Here is a 15,472-nt window from a genome sequence, read left to right on the forward strand (position 1 = left end):
CCCCAGAGTGGTTGAAGCTCCGTGGGTTCAGTAAATAGGTCCCCCGGAGTTGTTAAGACTCCGTGGGTTCGGTAAATTGGCCTTCTATTGCCCTCTTAAGGAGAAAGAAAAAAGCTGGGTTCGAAGGGATTAGCAGCGCTTAGAAATCTTCACGCTCCTTCTCCCGAACTCTAATTGCTTTCTCTCTCTCTCTCTCCAACTTGGGCGGAAACTACCCAAGCTCTTTATACGGCTAGCAAGCCAATCGCTAGCCGCCACGTGTGCCTATATTAAGATCAGCCAATAATGTGGCGCGAATCTCAATACAAATGGCGGGAACTCCTTTGCACCGTGCATCACTATGATGCAAAAGAAATGCACCATGCAAAGAAGGCTATAAACAGCGGGAAATACTCTTTTGCACGCAGGTTTTCCTATTGCAAAAGAAAACTCTACCGTGTAAAGAAGCTGCAATTTGGCGGGAACATAATTTAGCGGTGCCGAAGCACACAAAAACAAAAAACCACAACTTTGGGTTGTGACAGGGGGGACAGGCGATGATGGGGACAGTAATGGGATGGGTTGTGGGGGAGACAGTGGGAGGGGCACAGAGTAGGACAAGCAGTGGGGGAGGCAGTAATGGGGCAGGCAGTGAGAAAGGAAATAAGGGGGTAGGCAGTGGAGACAGTGACAGGCAGTAGTGGGACAAATGGTAGGGGGCAGGAAGTATACAGCTGGTAGGGCAAACAGTAAGGGAGGCAGGCAGCCTACCCCCTGCCACCTGTCTCCCCACCCACCCCACTTAACCACCCATGTTTCTGATCCCTGCAGCTTCAGGCCCCTGTGTCCCTTTCTCCTGCCCTCCCTTGTTCCTCCTCCATGCCACTTCTGCACCCCCAAACCTGGGTTGGGGCTGGAGCCAGAGTTGCAGCTGCTGCCTGCCCCCAAACACCGCATACTCCATTTCAAGATGAGGGGCTTTCCCCCCCATATTAAATGGGGGAGGGGGGAGAACTAATCTTAGAATCAAGTAAATATAGTAATATGACTCAAAACAGTATCAGTGAAGGTTTCAGTTAACTTGTGAGGCATAATGTTAGATTTCACAGGTCTGCAAAAAGCAGAAGTCTCTCATCCTATGTTATATTAATTGTAACTAAGAGTTTGGCAATGTAGGAACATAGTACTTGCCATGTCCCAAATGGGCCAATTATTCCATATATGCTACAATATGCTACCCTTGGCAGCAGTCTGTATCAGAAGATTTAGAAAATTTACAAAGAAAGGCATAACTTATTGGTACTTTGCCAAAGTCAAGACTCTGGGGAAACCTATGCCTGTCTGATCTTGGCATACAGCAAATTTGCCATAAGGCATAATGTTGGACTATGCATCCCCAATATTTTGAATAAAATTCCTCTCTTAATATAGCTGTGTTAAATTACCTAATTCATTCACAATGCACAATTTGGAAGACATATAAAAGCTGCGTGGACCCATTAGCTTTTCAAGATGTTAACATTATAAGTTCACAGTCACTATTACGAATATAGATCAATACTTTTTATAGGATCTTGCAGATAGCAAAACAAACAAAATAATGTATCAGTATAGCTTGTAATGTGTGTGTGAAAACAAGATACAGTTGCTATAAATATACCATAAAAGTAACTCTGGGACAGTATCAGCTACTTGTTTAAAAATTGTAAAAAATAGCTCATAGAGAATTATATATATCAACACCTTAATTAATGGAGTTCTCCCAAAGAAGAAGCCAAAAATGTAAGCAGTAATATCATTGCAGATAACACTTGAGATTGGTACCAGAAACCTAGAAAGAAATATAGAAACTCTTCAGGAAAAATGCTGAAATAAAACTTAAGGAAAACACAAGAATATTAGTCACTTAAAACTACATGATGATAGCATTTCTTTTGTATTATTTAAGCACTAACAGTACATAGTTGGTTTCTTCTTATACCCATCTAGTCAATTTTGCAACATTCAGTTGCATCATTTATAGCTTCTATCCAACAAAGATCTAAATGCTTGGGCATCAAGCTTGCATATAAGTAGAATTACTTTTTATAATATAAAACCAGGTCAGTACTACAGTTAACACAAAAGCATAATAATTAATGGTACTTAGTCACATCAAGGCAAACACATGTCTTGTTATACATCTAATGAAATCTAAAAAAATGAAAAGCCTCCTTCTTTCCTTTCTACAGGGCTAGTAGGTTATGATAGTTATTACATTCTCAGATTAGTGTCCTTCTCTCCCTTTATTCTGCAGGTCTATTAGGCTCTGTCTATATAGTAAACTTCCTATCCTCAGCAGTATCACCCTCAAGTACTTTTCACTGCCCCAGGCAGGCTGCTTTCTACACTAAAAGCAGCATGACCACATTGGCACAGCCAGGTTAATTACCTGGTGGTCAGATAAACTGGCATTATCATTCAGAGGTGATAATTATCTCATCCAGGGTGCCATGCTGAAACAGCCCAGTTTGCTCAAGTGTGGCACAACTGAGGTCAGAATGTTTACCATAAAGACATAGCCCTAGCCTCCCTTTTTGTCTTTCTAAACTTCAAATGTTGATAAAATGCAGCGTACGTCTGTAGACAGACATAAAACAGCTTTTTCAGTAGCTGTTGAAACTCAACAACAAAACTATAAACATGCAAAACTAGACTTAACTTTTTGACACTTAACTTTAAGCACCAGGCTTACTAAGAAAAAATATGGGTTCATACACTTTTCAAACATAGCAGAGGATTTGTTGGGCTCCTGTATCCAACAAGTTCAGCAATTGTAGTTGAATATTAATTAATATACAACTTCACATGCACCATGAGAGAAAAAAGCAATCCGGGCAAAGCTGTACACTTTGAACAATGTGTATAATAAACTCCTGGGTGCTCACTCAGTATTTCTCAATAAATAATAGTCCAAAATTCCCTCTACAGTCAGTAAAGAAAAAGGATATTAACATGCAGTTTTACCCCAGTGGTGTCACTTCAAGTGTATTGTAACAGCTTAATATACAACTAGAAGTGAATTCTTACATATTTGATCCTCAAGGTAACCCATCCAGTTTCAAGCTACTTTTAAAAGATGTCTGCTTTGTAACTAACTGTATTCCCTTTAATTGCACCAGAACCCAGACCAGTGTTGGCTGGGTCACAAGCAGCAGCCTACCATTTGTAAGAAGTTGCCAACTCCTGCTCTAAAACATCTGAACTATTTATGTAGGAAATTAAGTAGTTAAAGTGTTACTAAAGAACATCATCTACTATAAATTTTGATTTGTTCAGATAACCATTGTCTATCAAAAAAAGGAAATACAGCCAAACCGTTGCTTTTTGTTTATTTTAGTTGAATTTCTTTGGATGAAGTGTGATAAAATTATCTTTGTTGGACCCTTAAAAATAACTATTTTATTCAGAAAGAATTCTGGCACAATAGGTCTGGTTCCAGAAGGTTAGGGAAAGAATGATTACTCAGAGAGGACTATTTTTAATAATTAGATGAGTGATTTGCTTCCACAAAAGGGTGCCTAAAATTAGACTCCTTAATCCACTCCTAAATTCCTAAGTAGCCTGATTTACAAGTGCTAAGAGATTTGTAAGCAGCTCCCAATTAGTTCACAGAGTGTTCAGCCATTTTGAAACTCAGAATACTTATTTACTTATTTAGATCTTAGTTAAGAAAAGTACCTAGGCACATGTTTCGTTAAATAAACATGCAAGACATTCCATTCATATTTAGCAAATTACATGCATGTGCATAACTTTAAACCCAAAGCATATATTTAAATAATTTGCTGCAAAAGGGTGGTATTATTCATGTGCTTAAAAATATATATATGCAATAAAATTACAAACCAGTTTATTACTGTCCCCTTACCAGATCATGCCTTCAAACAGATTTTGGATGACAAGATGAGATTGAGTTACAGTGATCAGCAAAGTGACATGAGTCCATGCGAACTGTTAACAGTGAAACAACACAACAATTAGTGAAAACACAGATCAAAACATCTAGGTATATACTGATATTTCAAATGAAGGAGATGAAGAGGAGCTCAAAGGAAAGACCAGTTTTACTGATAATGAAAAAGATGTGTGTGCGTATAATATATATCATGAGTTAGCTACATTTCTGAAAAAAATGATACATGAGGAACATTTTTTTAAAATTTATCTACAGCATTCATCTTGGATAGAGGTTGGCAAACTTTTGCTACTGAGGGCTAGAGTTTGTGACCCAGTCCATGGGCTGAAAATCTCCATACTTCTTCCTCCGAGCCCAAGAGTTCAAACCACCTGAGCTTACCCTCCCTGTAGATAGCAAGCCCCTCTGCAAGAAAGCTAAGTACAGGTATGAGACAGCAACAGGAAGGACTGTGGAGAAGGGTGCTGTGGAGGGGACAAAGTGGCTCAGCACAGTTGTGCTGTGCCTGATTCCCCATGCTAGGTCAGACTTTCCCAGGCCAAATCCAACATCTTCATGGGCCACATCCAGCCTTGGGTTATAGGCTGCCAACCCCGATCTAGATTTTTGCATGTTAAACACTTAATCTATAAAGACAACATGAATATGAAAAAACAGAAAAATGGTAGCCACTGTGATACTCTGTTTCTACATACGATAGACAAGTTAGAAATATAACATTAAAATGGCACTGAAGAGTTCATGAAAGAATCATGTTACAGAGATATGGAAATCTGCCATGACAAAGCCCTCTTATTAAATATTGAGATTTCAGGTTTCTAATGGTAGGAATAGTAAGAATAAGAATTTGTTATCTTATACTGTATAAAGTCACTCTGTTGAGTATATAATCCTTTTCCATTAGTATATATGCATTAGTACATTGTATTTTAAAAGTATTTTGTTGTGTCAGTACATATGATGCAGGCAGAGGTTTCAAGACAGTATATATCAACAGCTAGAGTTTTATAGCTTTTCATTCATCAAAACCTTTTAGTAATCAAGAGTTGCTCATGTTTCTGATAAGCAATTTTAGTGTTATGGACTCTAGAGACCTGGACTAAAAATATTATTTAGCATTTATAAACTGGTGATTTCCTTCCATTTGCCTACCAGACATTGCTTTCCATTTTCTAAGAGCAAACATTTACCTCCAATCAAAGGGCTCAAGTTTCAAGGTGGGGGAGAGGTTGCGTGGTTCAAAGTAACTGGGCCTACTGAAAAGATAATCTGTGAGCAAGATGCCCTTTGGCATCTAGAATTTTTACTGCTGCTATTGTAGTTGTTGGAAAAGGCTCAAGAGCAAATATCCACTCCTTCAGTGAGACTGCTCCCTGCCAACAAAGGAATTCTGCATTGCTCATTCCATGCTGTTCAAGTTTTCACTGGCGTGTTTACTCCATGGCAGCAGCACACTCCCAAACCTCCTTCTGGTCACATCCTCCTGCTCAGTTTAAACCTGAGGTGGGCAAAATACAGCCCCACAGGATGAATCCAGCCCACAAAGGGATTTTATCCAGCTTGTAGAAGGTCCCTCGGCCCCACCCAGTCCTGGTGCAGGAGGCAGTCTGGGCCGTGGTGTGCATGGCCAGTCCCGCCACCCCCACGGGCACTGGGGTTAGGGCAGCGTAGCACAGCAGCCAGGCTCTGCTTCCCAGAAGTGGCAGCTCCTTCTAGCTGCTGCTGCCAGTGTCACCACTGGCACCAGACCCTGGTCCGTCTGCCCCACACCCACTATTAGGGACACTGGACAGAGTGGGCAGACAGACAGGGTCTCCACTGAGACTGGTCGAGGACACGTGCACACTTGGCTGGGCAGATAGGATGGGGCTGCAGGCTGGCAGGAAGCAGCATCCAGGAATGGGATGAGTGGGCTGCACTGGGGCCAGAATCATGGGGCAGTGACAGCACAGGGCCAGGACTCGGGGCAGAGCCACAATCTGCTGCCCACACGTCTGTGCGACAAGTGCTGGTTCCATGGGTAGGGGCATGTTGGAGGATGGATCACAGCTCTGCCCCAGACCATGGCCCCATGCTGTCACCACCCTATGCTCCTGGCCCCGGTCCTACCCATCATACTCTCAGACACCATTCCCTGCTCACCCGCAGCCCCATCCCATCCACCTAGCCAAGCAGGGTTTCTGGGCTGGTCTCCATGAAGACCTTGGAGCTGGGATCACTGGACAGTGATAGTGCGGGTCCAAGCCCCAGGGCAGAGCCACTTAAGGAGTTTTGGTGAGCTGTTGTGGGCTGGGGGGAGGAGGCAGGGGTGGGAGGAGTATGCTGATCCAGCTCACAATAGCTCACCAAAACTCCCTAAGTGACTCTCCAGGGAAAATAATTGCCCATCCCTGCTCTAAACACAAAAACTTGCTATTGCAAACACTGTAGGGTGTCCTTAAATGGCCATTCTTGAGACCCTGATTTCTAGCATGCTTAATAGCATGCCTCTAAGAACAACCCTAAAGCTGTGGTTCTCAGCTTTTTTAGACTGAAGGCACCCCTCCAAAAATGACAGCTCTTAGCTTTCACTTGGGTTTTTTTCCTGACTATGGAAAGATAATAGAGCTGTTTTTTCTGTTTAAAAAAGTCAGAAAAGCCACAACAGGCCAGGAAGTTTTTGACACTATAGTTTCCTATTTGAAATCTCTGGGTTTACCTTGTGAAGGTATGGTGTGAAGGTTTGCACACCTAACCATCCTCTTATTGTGCAGGACCCTACAACACCCTTTAAGGGATCTTACAGCATGCCAGTTGAGAATCACTGCTCTACAGCAGGGGTATCAAACTAATTTGGCCTTGTGGGCTAGATGAGTGGTGTAGGCCTGGTCCATGGGCTGGATGAATGATGTTTGCTGAGCCCAAAGGCTGACCCCAAAGGCTGGATCAGGTCCATGGAACAACCCCATCTTCTCTCCCCTCAACCCTGCTTGCTAGATCTAGGGCATATGGTACTTACTCCACCTGCTTTGAGACTCAGCCACATGTGGCACCTCTGCAGGGCCTGTCCAAGATGCAAGCTTCACTTGGTGTTCTCTCTGGCCTGTCCAGGATTCATTCTACACATAGTCACCCTGGAGAAGTCACCATGCGGGGAGAGAGACAGTGGTGGGGGAGGTAGGTACACCTTATGCAGCACGGGTCCCAGATCAGCTGAAGCAGGCACCATGTGGGTCAACTGTAGACATAGGGCCACCACCAGAGGCCAGATGATGGGGCTCCATGGACTGTATCTGGCTGGTAGGCCACACCTTTGACACCCCCGCCGTACAGCACTTCACCAATATATTTCTGTGTGTGCATGTGGAACATGCTTGGGACTGTCCCAGCCAGGGCACACTGATGTCACGGTGCAGACATGTTCATATTTTTCTCATCACTGTAAAACCTAGGCAGCTTTCAGAAGGCTGTTATGACTGGCAACCTTCACAGTCCTTCTTCCCCAGGGAAAAAGTGAAATTAATATATGTGTACACTGTCTGCAGATACGCCCATTCGGTAGAGACCATCTTTTTATTCCACTTTTGAACAGAAGTAAGCTCAATCGTGTCCTGGTAAACAAGCTGATCTCCACAATGTTAAGATTGTACTAGTGGCAGTAATAATGTGTCAGGTGACCAGAGTTGCTGAATGCAAGCCTAGAGATTTAAACAACTTTTGCCTGGACTCAAATGACAGAGACGGTGCCTCAAAGACAGGGTTTAGGATTCTATCACTGCTGTTTCTAAAGAGGTTTTATAATAGGGAAATTTTAGATGCACACTGTGTTGAATATGAGATAGAAAGAATACTGATTCAAGTGTGGTGTTGTTTTTTAGTTTAGTTTTTTTAAGTGACAATCTACAGCAGACCATAGCACTCCTTTAACTGATAAATCACTAGTCAAAGACATGATAAACTTCTTTCACTGCACAATTACATTCTAACAATATAAAAAAGGCCACTGTGGAAGGTTCTTGTTTGAGTGGCAAGGTTTACCTTTCACACTATCCCAAATATTCTCAGACTTAGAAGCCAAAAATAAACACGTACCATTTTGCAAATTATTTTTTAAAACTGTCACTAAAAAGAAAACAAATTTTGTATCCACAAAATCCCACAAATTATAGGTATGTAGTCATTCTGAGGCCACATTGTGACACACTAATTAAGTTAAGAGCTAGAAATACCCATATCTACAAAACCTGACATTTAGAAACCCATTTTATTACAATGAACTTACTAGCTAATTTTAAATATTTTTTAGCTTCTGAATAATGACAAGACAGATATTTTAACATTACTTATGGTTTCAATAATAAGATGAGTGAATATATAAAAGTGGTTAATACAAACCATGTAAAACTGTAGACGATATTGTCTCTTCACTAAACTCAGTACAAACATGCAGAAACCTGTACAACAAACAAAAAACATGCGCGTTTTGTGAAATCTTGTATACTATCGTATTAGATAAACACTACCTTGATATACACTTTTTTTCCTTTGATGCAGATTAGTTTTTTCATCAAATCTTTCAGATGATTTCAATATATCCAGTAATAGGTATACATATTCGTTTGAACCCAGTATCATGCAATACTAGTTATTTGACTTCTATTTAAATATTTTAATAAGTCAGTAGCAAGAAAAGGTCTCACCATTAATATTTTTTGTATTATGGGAACATTACCTTTAGCAACTACTCCTCCAAAACCAGCATCTAAGATATTGTATTCTGACTGTAATAGTCTTCACTGGACATAATTTAAGGGCAAAATGCCTGCTTGGGGATTCTCTCTACACATACACACACGGTTAAAGCCATATTTCTATTAGAAAGAAATGACATTTTATTCCCCCAACACTTGCTTTCAAAGGAGATAGGGATTTAGCCTGACTGAAATGGAATGATACCACTTGGGTGCGGTCAGTGTAAGGAAAAGCAGTGGTATCCCTTCAGCCCCCTAGAACAGCCTAGTGCAAGATTGATTTATGCAAAATTCAAGAACCCCAAGTTTCCACAAGGGTATCTCACTGGCTCAGTGGAACCTTTGTGACAAACAGCTGGAGGGTATTAAAAACTCTAAAGGACCAATAAAAGCCAGTTTATGATCCATTCCTGTTTTCTATCTAAGTACTGAACATGGAAAAGGGCCAATATTTATCCTGGCAAAAAGTTTAAAAAGTGGGGTGTTACCAGGTGCTGTATTTAAGGCCAAGGTTGGGTAATGTATCTTTGGTATGATTTGAAAGGGAAGGAACAATGACACAGCAACATCTGCAGATGACAAAAAACAGTCAACACTGAAAGGGAGTGAGGAGTTTCAGAGAAGCAGAAATTACGTGAATGGAATTTACCAGTAGAAAAAAAAGTGTCGACCTATTCAAGGTATATGCATTGGGAATAACAGTATGAACTATTCAAATATCCTGTTTCATGTAACTACTCAGGAAAGACTTTTCCAATGGGCAGATTATGCCATACTTAACATTTGGGTTTTTCGTCAACCTTTTTCTAAAGCAACAGGTAGTAGCTCCTACTGGAGTCACTCAATTGGACTATCCGGATAACTAGAAATTGCTATAACAGGTGAGACTATGTCCCTAATGCAACTAAACTAGAAAAACAGCATTCCACAAACAGCCTTGCAAATGGACCTCAGTGGAAAAGCTGATTACTACATACATCAAAACAGCATGAAGCCTTACAAATGCTCTTCACACAAATAACACTTAAACAGCCATGAAGCATTCTCCCTTCAGATTATTTTTCAGCCATCACTATGTATTTGTAACACTTGGAACCACCAGCTTTGACTAGTTTATCCAAACAGAAGTGCAATGCCTACAGCTTGACACCTGCAGAAGTAATAACATAAATTATGCTGCTATTTTGTTTATATACACAATTACAAGAAACCTACAATATTCCATCATTATACCAATATTTCAATTCTTTAAATCTACTACTTTACTTTTACAAGGAAAAATATTCACATGACCTTAGGACAACATGAATTGTTCACTTGTAATGGACTATCAACTTGATTGCACTGTTTTAAAATGACAACAGTGTTTTCCTACAACATTTTTCATCTGCACATTTCAGATTTCATAAAGGAGATCAGGTCATTATCTCTATTTTACATATGATAAAACTGAGGCAAAGAGACTTGTCCAAGGCCATCCAGCACACCAATGGCAGAGCCAGGAATAGAACCCAAAGCTCTTGAACCCAAGTGAAGTATTTTCTTTCAGATCCACAAACAATATTACTGCAAATAGGCTCGTGCCTACTGCTTCCCTGTTTATCTTCTGCTCCATCACCTAACTTCAAAACTAGCATGAACAACAGTAATGCCTGCTAATGTCTCAGCTCTTGCCAGGATACGCAGAGGAGTCCTAACAAAACAAGAATTTCTACTGTCTCCTTCCCCATTACATCCAAACCCTCTATAGAGAACTGGAGAATGAAAGAGGTAACCCCACTCACACATCTCAGCCCCCGAACACACACTTAATTCCCCCAGCTCTATGAAGGAATCTGATGAGATAAGAAAGAAATGGTTGTGCTAGGGACAGAAAGACATAGCTGCAGATCCTTCACTCCCCACAAGGTCACTACCATAAAAGTCTCCTGCCCTCCCCAGAGACAAAAGCTGCCATCCAAGAATGGAATGGCACTTGCTACTGTCCTCACAAATCCAGATCTCTTCACTGCCAAGGAAACCCCTGCAATCATGGAAGCACCGTTGCCTCCTCATTAAGAACAATCACTTCCACATTAACAAAACACTGTGTGCAAATACAGATCTGACAATCTCTTGTTTGTATCATGTGCCTGAGAAACTTAACAAGAACCAGAAGAAAAGAGCAGAGCAGAAATTATAAGCCTTTTTGTTAATATGGTTTTCAACTATTTCTTTTTTTACAATGCTTTGAAGCAGAATTTATACTTTTTTCTGAAGCTCCTTTTTGTGTTTGGAGAATGGGTGTGTCTACAGTGCAGTGAGGAAGAATGTCAGCATAGTAATAGGGAGACCACTACAAAAAGTTTAATGTAGCTGTCTGTAATAGGGGCTTGAGCTGAAGCCCTGTTACCAAGTAATACCCGGGATGCCGGTAAGGGAGAGAGCCTGGGCACAGTGGTGGGGGGTTTACATACCGGAGAAGGATCAGGGTAAATACAGCTACCACTGTGCATAAAAGGCAGAGTCAGGGATCACACATTTGCCCTCAGGGTATTGGAGATAAGCAGAGCAGTTCAACTGCAGGGATGGCTGAGCAGTGAAAGGCACCGCAAACAGGAAACTGACAACAAACTGGTAAGTTGGGGATGCTCATGCAGAGGGCTGTGGATGGCGGGAAGCCAGCAAGACCCATGACAGCCTGGGGGACATGGCTCCAGGAAAAACCCCAGAGACAATTGCATTCCCCGATCAGGATGGCCGGGAAACCACCGTGATTGGGAGAAGATCAGAGAAACGGCAATCAGCCAAGCGGCGGAACAGCCGCTTCCATGCTAATAGGGTAATTAGCACAGTTATTTACTGTGTATCAAGCACCAATAAAGGCCGGCACTTGGTGAAACTGTCGCCTGGGTGGCTCATTACTTATCACCCTCCCCTTCAGGGATAAACATCTTATTATCTTTTCATCTCCTTAGTCATGGCAGACAAGTCCCGAAGAGAGGAGGGGAGGGTAACTGACACCCGCTCCCAAAGTGGTGCATTGACCGGGAAATCCCCCAAGCTGCATGGAGAACCATGGAATCTATGGACATCTAGACCCCAACTGACTGGCAGCAGGCTCCTAATACTACTCTGTGATTGCTACAGGGCCAACAGGCTCAACTAGAAGAGATGGTCCGGGTGCGGACACAAGAAGCAGAGGCAAAGATCTGACTGTTTGCCCAGCAGCAGGATCTATGCAAAAAAATAGAAGCCCAACAGGCATCCCTGGGGAGGGACAGTGAAGGCTCTCAGGTCCCCAGTATGACACCCCAGGATGATGTGGAGGCATATTAAGAAGCTTTCAAGAGGATGGCAGCTGCTTGTAAGTGGGAGCTGAGCAGCTGGGTGGTGCGCTTAGGCCCCCTCCGCATTGGCCCTGCACAGGGATAGCATCCAGAAGGCCCCAACAAAGGGAAAAGGGGAAACATGGTCCAGCCCACAGACTGGGAACCCTGAGGCTGGGATGCCAGGGACACAGCATGCTATAGATGCGGATAAAAGTGGCATGTATCCCAATTCTGCCCACACCGCCCTCGAGCTGAGCTAACGACCAAGAGTCCTCATGATGAAAAGATGGACTGCAGTTTTGGGTAGCACAAGGAGCCAAGGCGACAGAATAAGCCAGTCAAGGTTTGAGTGGGAGACACCATCATTCCTGCAGTCATCGACACCAGCTGCTCCCAGTCCATGATAAGGACGGACCTGGTACCCCCACAGCTAGGGAGTCCCAAATCGCCCATGAGTATGGTCTGTATCCACAGGGCCTTGTATACCTACGAGAGGAAGTGGCTATGGCTATCCGTGATGGACTGCATGGAAGAGATCACGGTGGAGCTGGCAGAGACCCTTCCCTGCCCCAAGCTCCTGGGAGTTGACTGACCACACATGAAGGAAGTGGTCATGCTGGTCTTGAGAAGATGTGGTGGGGAGCGGCAAAGTGACCCAGAGGCCACATGTCTCGGAGCCCCCAAGGAAGAAGATGGAGGAGACCTGGACCTAGAACAGATCATTAGCAGCAAGTACTTCCGGGACGAGCAGAAGCATGAGCCTCTCTTCAGGAACATCTGGCAGACTCAGCTGGCCAGGCAAGAAGGTGTGGTGTTAGATCCTGAGAAAGCGAAGCTGAGTCCCCGCTTTGAGGTAAGGACCGGTATTCTATACCAGGTGGAGGAAAAGTAGGAGTGGTACAAGAAATGTCAGGTCTTAGCCCTGCAAAAATACTGGGGCAATTTGCTATGGATAGGCAATACTCTCGCAATGGGAGGGCACCTGGGGCGGGACAAGACAGAAACCCGGTTGAAGTGGCAGGTTTTTTAGCCTGGCCTCTACAAAATGGTGGAGAGATTCTGTGTGGAATGCCCCAAATGCCAAAAGACAGGGGAGTTAAAACCCGCCAAGATCCCGCTGATGCCACGGCCATTGGCAGGGCAGCCATTCATCAGAATTGTCATGGACATGGCGGGACCATTTCCCTGCAGCTGGACAGGTTGCCAGTTCATCCTGGTAATCATCGATTACACCACCCGGTTCCCTGAAGCTGTTCCCCTGTGTTCAGTGATGGCTCCCACGATAGCCAGCATCCTTATGAAATGGATCACTTGGGTTGGGTCCTCTGGGAGATTCTCGTGGACCAGGGCCAAAACTTCATCTCCAGGATCCTGAAGGAGATATGCAGCACACTGAAAACCAAACAACTCATAACCTCTGTTTTTCACCCCCCAGATGGACAGCCTGGTGGAGCGCTTCAACCGAACCCTGAAGGGGATGATACGGGCATGTATACAGGGTGACCCACGAGGGTGGGATGCCATGATTCCCCCATTTCTGTTTTCAATTAGGGAAGTGCCCCAAGTCTCCACCGGCTGCGCCCCATTCGAGCTGGTCTACAGTCATGCACTGAGGGGGCTCCTACATATAATATGTGAAGGGTGGGAGACCGAGGCTGAGGAAGGGACAACACCACAGGCCATAACCAACTTTCAGAACAGGCTGAAGAGAGCCCAGGCAATAGCTCAGGAGAACCTGGGACACAGTCAAGAGAAACAGAAACAACACTACGATGCACAGGCCACAGAGCAAGAGCTGAAGGTCGGCAATTGGGTGCTGGTGCTACTGCCTGACAATCTGCACAAGTTACTAGCCCGATGGCAGGGACTGTTCCAAATGACCAGACGTACAGGACCAGTCAGCTATGAGGTGCTCCAGATGGAGCCCACATGGAGAAGACAAATCAATCACATTAACTTATTGAAGAAGTGGCGCAGAAGAGAGGGGGTTGACCCTGTTAAAGTTAAAGGAGTTAGAAGGGGACAGGGAGATCTGGAGAATAGGGGAATCCCCACTGAGGTTGCCAGTAGACTCAATCCCAAACAAGAAGAGAGCCTGGAGGCCCTAATAACTGAGTACAAAGATGTGTTCTGTGAGACCCCCGAGGAAGCTCAGGGAGTAGTACACCGTATCCAGACCCCACCTGGACAGATCGTGCACAACCATTAGAGAAGGCTACCCAGGCACTTGTGGCCCACGGTCAAACAAGAAGTAGATGAGATGAAGAAGCTGGGCATTATCGAGGAATCCAGAAGCCCTTTGAGAAGCCCGACAGTAGTGGTCCCAAAAACAGATGGCTCCATAAGATTGTGCATCAATTATCGTAAGGCTTCTTCCATACCGGCCCAAAGGATAACAGTCCCTGAGAGAAGCAAGGGGGGTAAGAGTGCTCAGAGACCCCCTTGGCTCAGCAAGGGCATTCAGCAATGCCTGAGGACTAAAAGGGAGGCGTACAACCAGTGGAAGGGAGGAACTATCACCAAGGAGGAGTACTCCTCCTCAGCCCGGGAGTGTAGGAGGGCTATTAGGAAGGCCAAGGCAGAGATGGAACTCAGGCTAGCGTCCAGGATTAAGGACAACAAAAAGTCCTCTTTCAAGTACATTGGGAGCAAGAGGAGGGCACCAGGCAATGTAGGGCCCCTGCAAGACACAAACGGTAATCTGGCGGCCACACCAAACAAGAAAGCTGATATTTTTAACAGTTTCTTTGACACTGTTTTCCTGAACAGGGACTGGGATATCCCACCTACCAGAGGTAGGGACAATCTTGGGGATAGCTCTATCAAGCCTTTAGTTAGTGCAGATGTAGTTCGGGATCTTCTGGAAAGGCTAGACATTTTTAAATCTGCAGGTCCAGATTCCCTCCACCCAAGGGTGCTGAGGGAGCTGACAGGGGTCATCGCGGAGCCTTTGGCCCGGCTGTATGAGCATTCGTGGTCATCTGGCCAGGTACCGGGGGATTGGAAACTGGCTAATGTGGTCCCTATTTTTAAGAAGGGGAGGAAGGAGGACCTAAGTCCAAGTTTGCTGATGACACTAAGATGTGGGGCGAGGTGGATACACTTGAAGGGAGAGAGAGGCTGCAACTAGATTTAGACAGACTACAAAAGTGGGCAGACAAGAATAGGATGGGGTTCAACATAGACAAATGCAGGGTGCTGCACCTTGGGAGAAGGAATCCACAGCATACATACAGGCTGGGGAGTTCCCTTCTTGAAAGCACAGAGGCGGAAAGGGATCTTGGAGTCATTACTGGCTCAAAGATGAACATGAGCTGCCAATGCCAGACCACAGCCAGCAAGGCCAGCCATACCTTGTTATGCATCCAAAAGGTGTATTTCAAGCCGGTCCAGAGAGGTGATACTCCCCCTCTATGCGACTCTGGTCAGGCCGCAGTTGGAGTACTGCATCCAGTACTGGGCGCTGCACTTCAAAAAGGATGTGGCCAGTGTGG

The 15,472-nt window shown here is 44.2% G+C and overlaps 1 protein-coding gene across 1 annotated transcript in view; it reads right to left on the reverse strand.

The window, feature by feature from the left end:
• LOC102368550 (phosphatidate cytidylyltransferase 1) overlaps positions 1-15,472 on the reverse strand; it is a 73,704-nt gene that overhangs the window by 16,236 nt on the left and 41,996 nt on the right. The window contains exons 6-8 of the mRNA XM_025215012.1: positions 8,312-8,370; positions 3,890-3,972; positions 1,723-1,810 (exon numbers count right to left, since the gene is read on the reverse strand). Of these exons, the coding sequence (XP_025070797.1) occupies positions 1,723-1,810; positions 3,890-3,972; positions 8,312-8,370 (230 nt within the window). The remainder of the gene's footprint in view (positions 1-1,722; positions 1,811-3,889; positions 3,973-8,311; positions 8,371-15,472) is intronic.

Source organism: Alligator sinensis, unplaced genomic scaffold (genome assembly GCF_000455745.1).
Source record: "Alligator sinensis unplaced genomic scaffold, ASM45574v1 scaffold1142_1, whole genome shotgun sequence".
In the NCBI taxonomy this organism is placed as follows: domain Eukaryota; kingdom Metazoa; phylum Chordata; order Crocodylia; family Alligatoridae; genus Alligator; species Alligator sinensis.